Source organism: Crocodylus siamensis, chromosome 12 (genome assembly GCF_052110815.1).
Source record: "Crocodylus siamensis isolate JL-2025a chromosome 12, ASM5211081v1, whole genome shotgun sequence".
Classification (NCBI taxonomy): Eukaryota; Metazoa; Chordata; order Crocodylia; family Crocodylidae; genus Crocodylus; species Crocodylus siamensis.
Window position 1 is genome coordinate 24005473 of NC_143406.1, and position 8094 is coordinate 24013566.

Here is an 8094-nt window from a genome sequence, read left to right on the forward strand (position 1 = left end):
TTACTACTGAAACTGTGCTTATATTCAAGTAAGTATTGCTGTTTTTATTTACAACCTTGGTTACCATGTCACCTACATGGTCCAGTCAAAGACCAGAATCCCACTGCTCCAGTCATAGGCAGATCTAGGATTCTGAAAAGTGGGGTGGCAGATGGCATGGTGTATGGGCGCATATAACACAACACATTTTTCTACAGGTAAAAAGAAACTAGAAGCTATGTAGTAAGGGCCTAAGACGATATTACTCAATTTAAGACAGAAGCAAGAACAAAAGTAACTTTATTGGAATGTGCAATAATTTTCTATACCATATATTATGTATTAAAAAACATGACAAACTTGACAAGCTAGGCAAAAATAGTCAAAAGATGTTGTTTCTTTGGTCCTGTAGTCATTAAACATATATCTCTTTCTGATTCATAAAACAAAATCTAGCCTTCTTGACATCTTGACAGTACACCCAATGTCTCAAAGAAAAATTATTTCCAAACCTAATTCAATGTTTCCACACCTGAGTTTGTTTCTAACTTTAGTTAAAAACACTGTCTGAAAGGCTGTGAAACAGGAACTACATTACCAGGAGCACCTAACAGACAGCAGAATTGCAGAAGAAAGAATAGCTTGATAAGAGGAATATTAAAACCATTAAAAAAGGAGGGAGGGTCATTAACATCTGTGGAATGAAGAGTTTAGAAAGGATAAAGTAGATTATTAGCCATGACGTCCGTCATGACTACCTGAATAGAAATGCTGCTGCCACTCTCAGAATTTTAAATTTTGGGTGAAGTGGGAATCAAACTGGGGTGCAACTGCAGCACAGCATCCCACCCTAATCCACCACAGTTCAAACAAAGAGCAAGGTGGCAGCTTCCACCCCAGTTTACAGTCCACAAAGAGACACTTTCATTTAACTTCAGTGAAGTCAGTTTCACTCTGTTTCTTCAATGAAGTTACTTACATTATGTAAATACTATACAAAGCACGGGTCTAAGTCTATAGGATCTGGGGCTGTAACCTAAATTACAATGTAAATGTGCCAATTTTCAATAACATCATCTCTTTCTCTTCTCTCAGCCTCTCATTGTTTTTTTGACTTTTTACACTAAATATCAAGCTCATCTTCCCTGAGGGTAGTAGGCAGGTTGCATTTGGCAACACATCTGGAGAAAAAACAGGTATTGGTTTGTACCTAACAAACTGTACAAGAATATACAGCATATTTAGCCATGCAGTAAAAGAAAAATTTCAGGACAAAAAAACAAGTCCATTCAGAGTCTTAACACAAGTATGGGTGAGTGAGATTTAGATCGCATCCTATGGAAGACTACTTATATAGACTCACCATAAACTGAGCAACTGCCTTAATGAAGAAAACCCGGTCCTGCTCTGTCTCAACATCAGAAGGAATATCGGTCTGTGGTTCATACCTATGGGAGGGAACATTGTTTTTTATTAACAGGTACCAATACATTCATGAGAAAAAGTCAAGAATCACGTGCATGAGCACCAGAAAACTAACTATTCAGCTTCTAATGCAGATGGAGAAACAGTAGATCAATATCTAGGATCTGTATATGTAAATTATATCTGAATATGTAAATTAGAGAAGCATAAAAATTGCAAGAACTATAAAGCTTAGGGCATCTTTGCAAAGAGGATGTCAAACTCAGATCCTGAAACCTACTTTGTGGCTTATTATGAGGGAACAGAAATATTTAGCTCCCTTAGCTAAATCCATTTTAAGGCTTGGATTTAGGCTTTAGATCAAAAGAATATTTATGATGAGAGATTATTTACTAATTTTTTCTTTTTTTTTTTTAAACAAAACTACACAGAAACTAAACCTATTACTACTAGGTTCAACTACCTGATTTAAAAAGACAAAACAGTGATCAACTACACATTCCTAACCTACAGGACAGTATACTAAAATGATCAATAGCAAAACAGTTAACAACCACTCTCACGATTCTTAATTCACAAACTTCTTCCAAAGATGAAACAACTTAATGAAGAGTTATCTTTGTAACACTAGAAACCATTTCTTATTGAAAGTTTACACTTCAAAGCAGCAGTGCAGGGAAGCAGCTGGACACCCAAGACAAAATGGAAGCCACAACTTATGGTTGCTGCCGCAATCACAAATATGAACAGGTGGTTACTGGCAGCATCTGCTTTTGGTTTTTTTTGCACACCTCCCATCCAACTTGGAACGCAGGATGGTTGCCCTTGTCATCCCTCCTAATTACACCACTACTTCGTAGCACATGATTCTGCCAATGAGTGTTCTGTAACAAATTCTGTAACCACAGAATTGGGGAAAATAGTTTCACTTATCATTTACCCCTGCCTCCAAAATAAAACTTCCCTGATGCCTGAATAATAAATAAACATTTTACATTTTATAGCACCTTTCATCTTGTAGGATCCTAAAATACTTCGTGAGTGTTCAAAAAAACCCATAACACTGAAATGGAGTCACCTTTAGAGCATGACCATCAAGTAACTGGCAAATTGTACATTATACACAAGGACACATCAAAGAAGAAGAAACTGGGAAAATCACCTGTCCCACCTCTCTCAAAAAGCGCAATGAGATCTTTTAATGTTCACATGGAACAGACTGTCCCCTCTTTGAAATCTCATTTCAAATTTAAAACAAATCAAGTCTAAATTACCCTCTCTGCTTTGCAATGCAATTACAAGGCTCTTGGAAGCAAGAAAAGCTGATTTATTGGTTGCCTTCTGTAATTTTGGCTAGTATAACCCACCAAATAAAGCCCAATAGCTTTCTAACTGCCTGGGATGTAAATGAAGCACTTCATTTACAAGCACAATACTTCCAATCTCATTACAATATCCAAGTTAAAGCACCTGAAGCTGTTCAGTTTAATTGGATTAATACTTCTTTCACCTTTAAAAAAAAACAACAGTGTTCTCTGGTGTAATGATGAGTCATTCTACCTGTTCTTTTGACCGAATCTTGGAGGCAAACTTTCTGATTTTAATTTGAATGGAAAAGGGCAAGTAAATTAAGCTCCAAATGCAGGTGTGTAGGGAAAAAAGAGAGAGGGTATTACATTCCTTAAGAACTGATCTTATTTAAAAAAGTGTCATTTTTTTTTCAAAATTTAATCAAAACAGTTTTTTTTAAATGGTTTATATATACCCCTACAATACCCACAACCCAAATATTACTGCAAGTGAAACTTACTTAAAATGAACTATAACTGAAGGTGGGAATATAAAAATACAAAAACAAAGAGCAACAATGGTCAAGGCTAAATTTCTACCTGTTGTAACAGGATAAGAACAAATATTCCCTTTTCATACATGTGTATAAACGGACAACGTGTGTGTATCTGTATGTGTGGCTTCATCTACCAAACCAGGTTCACAGATGTTAGAACTCAGTGGAGATTTATGGATTATAAATGAGGGGTAATTTAAAGGCAAATCAGGAGCATAATTTTAACCAGGCACTGGTTCCAGATTTTTAAATGAATATGGTGCTGGTATAACACAGGCGTTGGAAATGCTTTCAGGCTGAGTGCTAAAAAACCCACCACCTCAAATTGGAACATGTTGGCATGCTGGGGTGGGTACCAGGGAAGTCACCAGGGGTTTGATCTTTGTTGCAGCCGTGCAGCCCTGGCCCCTTCCCCACCATGCTCCCCAGGCACACGTGCAGCCACCACTGGCAACGAGCCAGACCCAGTCTCAGAACCCCAGTGCAGTTGCTTGTAGGCTTGCAGCTGCCTGCTGCAAACAGCCCAGGCTCTGGCTAGGCCCTAATACCTGTCACAGTGCCAGGGCTGCTCACAGCAAGGCCTGCAACCTCCCCACTTCCTGCTGTGAGCAGCCCAGGCTCCAAACTTCATGCTAATTTCAGGGCCAGCTGTGGCATGCTGAGCAAAATGGCGGGGGATTGCCAACCCCTGGTATAACACATCCTTTTCTGTCACAAATATTTTGTTTTCGATATACCACATTTACCTGAGTCCAAGATCGATGGGGTAGAGGGCAGAGGGGCTTATCTTGGATTTGAGTACTGGCCCAGAGCACACATTGCTGAACCACCACCTTCCACAGGCCAGAGTGGTTTGTTTGGCAGGGGGAGGGGCTCACAGCCAGGGGAACATGAGGGAGACTGCAAAACGGAAGGGAACCTGCAGCCTGCTCCCACCCACCACCCTCCATGCCTGTGCCTGGCCCCCACTACCCTCTGCTCCTCTCCCTTGAGCTGCCTCCTCCCCCTTACCTTCTGTTCTAGTCCCTCCAGCCCCAACCTGCCCCTGGCACCACTTCTCCCTGGCCAGGCCAGGGCTGCATTACTGCTGAAGGTCCCAGGGGAGCAGAGCTGCAACAGAAGGTAAAGGGCTGGTGGGGAAGGAGTGGGTGGGCAGGCTACAGAGGAGAGTAGAGGGTCAGTGGCTGGGAGTATATGGAATCTAATTATTTGGAGGGTCATCTTAAATTCAAAGTTGCCTTGGATTTGGGTGAATATGGTACGTAAAATACATAAAAGCTAGATTAAAAACCATGAATCTTCTTTTTGGAAAACCTCACCAACCTGCAACTTGTTTTTAGTTCAACTAACTGACTCAAATTTTAGGGGTCTATCTTTAAAATACACAGGCTCAAGAAAATTCATCTCTGGTACGGGCCAGTAATCTTTGTTTAGCAGCAAGCTGAGATGACCCAGCTTGGGTCTGACGCAGGACAGCGTCCCAGCCATCACTCCTCCCTGATGCTGCTTCTCCCTGCTGCCCAAATATGGCCCAGGCAAAGCTCCACATCACCTAGCTGTGGCATGGGCAAGGCCCCCCATCACAAACACTGCCGAAGACACCCTCCTCGCCACCCAGTTCTGCTAGCCAAACCCAGTGGCTCTATGAGCAATATTTGGCTCACAGGCTGCAGATTGCTGACCCCTGATCTAGGAAAAAACCCTTCAACTAGGCAAAAAACAGATGACTTAGGAGGCACAGAATGAAAAAAAAACAGAAGGCTGGAAGGGACCTCAAGAAGTCACCTAACCAAAACTCCTGCTTGAGGAAATCATCCCTACCTAAAACACCCTTACCCACATTATTTGCCTCTCTGGAAAAGTTATATTATTGTATTCATGACACATACAGATCACTGAAGGCACACACTTGGTACTTAAAATGCAAACTTAGTAACCATATGTTCCTACCTAACACTCAGAACAACATCTCTCTCAAAATGACTAAACTTCTAATCTCATCAAGTCCCTCTTTAAAACCCTTAATACAGTTCCATACCAGAGTATCAGCTCCAAAAGTCTCACTAATGTCATGTTCCGATGTGTGAATTGGTATGCACTGTTGCATTGGAATAAAGCACCAACCTTTTCACCAGCCAAAGAAGCATTTCTGAAATTAGCATGAAGTTTGGAGTGCGGAAATTCTCCATGGAGATGAGCCGTGGGTACCCCAAAGCCCTCATCATCTCAGTGAAATCTGAAAAACAAGCACAAGCACAAAAATCACCACAGCCAGCACAGATATCCCAAGGAGCTCATGTCCCACAATGTTCTGCTTATGTTGCCCATAAATACACTGATAGAATTAGCTTCCATAAAACTCCCAAAGGGATCAAAGAAGAAAAATAATACCAATTTACTTTTAAAAAGTGACTTTTCACATAAGAAATGTTCCTAGTAGAGATTAAAAAAAATCTTAAAATGATTTACTTTTTAAAAAGTATAATCTTAAATAAAACTGATAAAATATCACCACTCTGTAATATAACAATTACGCTGCTTCAGCCCTTGGCATGGAGTGGATAGTCACTGAAAGAATGCCTTACGTCATCCTGCATCAAACTCTACAAGCTGACCCAAGAAAGACTGATGATGTTCAAAAGTGTCACTGATGGTGTTAAGAAAGGGATATCCAAAGGAAATCCTGCAGTGAAACTCCTTCCATATCTATCTACTCTAATACAGGAACCATCCCCTGAGGCTTCAAAGCAAAGTTTCAAAAAGATGAAAAGATGACCTGTCCTATTGTGCAATGTCAAACAAGGGCAAGGGAGAGAAGCATCCTCCAGCCCCAGCATATTACAGCAACCACTGTACCAGAAAATATCAAGGTACCAGCAGCATCTTAATGCAGGTCAACAGCCAGACAATGATGGTGCAAAGCATGAGACCAAAACTGCCAGTGTCACACATGCATATCCCCAGACAGTCCTTCACACAGTCCCTGGTGTGAGAAAATCAATACAAGGCACAAATACTCAAAATACGCTGATACCCTTTCCAACCTGTGTGTCACACCAATTTCGTGTCACCATCTGCCCCATATTTGGTGGGACATCCCAGTTTTCACAGCAGCGGTTCCCTCTCCCTGCTGGAACGTGGCACGATGCTCTTCCCACTACAGCGGTGCAAGCGCCGCCACCAAGCGACACAATGTCGCTGGGACCCATGGCGTGAAATTCGAGGCACTCCCCCAAGCCCTGGTGGCAGACCGAGGGCACGCAGCAAGGGCGGGTGACTGGCTCGGCGCGGGGCGCGAGGGCACAGCGCACCCCGAGCGGCGCCAGGCGGGGGAAAGCACGGGGCACCGCTGCCACGCGCCAGGCTCGGTGCTTCGGGCCTGGCGAGCGCCGTGAGGCCGTGGTGCGCCAGCAGGCGCCAGCTAGGGCCGGACGGGCGCGGGAGCAGCCACGGCGAGGGGCGAGGGCAGCGAGACGACAGCACGGGGGCGACCCCGCCCCTGGGCCTGTAGCCCCCGGAACTGCAGCAGCCGCGGAGCCCGCCCCGCCCCGCCCGGCTTCCTCACTCCGGAGGTCGCGGAATGACATGGTGGCTCCGGCTCCGTCGCCGTGGGCCCAGACTCTCCGGACGCCGCTCCTGGAGCAGGCCGCACGGCTTCCGTCTCTATGGCAACCGCTCTACGGCGCGGCACCTGGCCCAAACTGCGCCCGCTCGGAGGGGAGGGGAGGGGAAAGGCGGGGCCGCTCGGGGCTGGGCGCGGTGGCGGAGGAGCGCGGCAGCTGGGAGGCGCTGCCAGGACCCCGAGCTGCCCGTGTTCCCGGCCGGGGCGCGGCCTGGCTCTAGTGCCCCGTGTGCTGGCACCTGCTCGGGCTCGGGCCCCGTCCAGGGCAGGTCTCGCGGACCCGTGGCGGGCTCCCAGCAGCACAGACGCTGCCCGGTCACTGAGGCTCAGCCCTGTGTTTTGACGCCTAGACCATCGCTGGACGTCTGTGCGAGCGCGAACGGGAAACAAGCCACGTCCCCAGGCTGCCCTGTCCTCCTCCCCCAACCTCATTCTCTCCTGCCTTCCAGTGGCACTGACTGATCCTGTCACCGCCGTCTCATAACGGGAGGCAGGCAGGGGCTGGCAGCTACCGGGGTTGTCCCTACAGACCCCTTAGCCTGGGCGGGGAGAGATGGGAGAGTAACGCTGATGTTACATAACGACAAGGTGGTACTTCCGCTAATGCTTTGTGGTTTCAAACGTCCTGCAGGAATGGGGGACCTGACCAGATGACTTCACAGGCTGGGGACAGCTGCTGCTCCTGCTGGCAGCAGCATCAGGTGTGAATGAGACCAGTTCAACACATACAAGCACTGTGTGATCCCCAAGGCAAAGGGCCTGAGACATACACAAAACAAGGGCATGGAAAGAACCCCTTATCTCTGTACAGATATAGACATAGTTATATTAGAAAAAAGTGGGCAGCTGACATGGTCAAGTTAAGTAAAACAATTAAAGTTCCTGTTTCTAGCCATATGAGGTTATAGCACATCAGCCTTTATGTATGAGATAGATTATGTATTGGCCCTCCTTGACTTCTAACAGGTAGAGGGAATGGAAAGGCGGGTTGTCTGTCATGCTTTTGTAATACCTGGATTCATGAGTGGATTTCAGCGAGGCATGATATTAGTATGTTAACTAAAGCAATCAGATAAATAAAATTATATGGAATATGAATGCAACTTGTCTGAGGCAGTTGCACTTTTTCACATGAATATCCCACCACAGCATATGCTGGTGTATAGATTTACTCTAATATTATGAAACCCTAAGTCTGCCTGTCACTAATGCTTTATTCGCG

At 45.1% G+C, this 8094-nt stretch overlaps 1 protein-coding gene across 5 annotated transcripts in view; it reads right to left on the reverse strand.

Annotated features, from left to right (window-relative positions):
- IFT38 (intraflagellar transport 38) overlaps nt 1-7844 on the reverse strand; it is a 218047-nt gene extending 210203 nt beyond the window's left edge. The window contains exons 1-3 of one of the 5 annotated variants that reach the window (XM_090024409.1): nt 7112-7844; nt 5375-5486; nt 1343-1427 (exon numbers count right to left, since the gene is read on the reverse strand). In XM_090024409.1, coding sequence (XP_089880535.1) covers nt 1343-1427; nt 5375-5486; nt 7112-7304 — 390 coding nt within the window. In that variant the 5' untranslated portion in view covers nt 7305-7844. Of the gene's footprint in view, nt 1-1342; nt 1428-5374; nt 5487-6284; nt 6792-6815; nt 6972-7111 lie in introns of those variants that run through there. The other 4 variants (XM_090024411.1, XM_090024410.1, XM_090024412.1 and 1 more) reach the window with 4 other exon arrangements.
- Nucleotides 7845-8094: the final 250 nt, after the last annotated feature.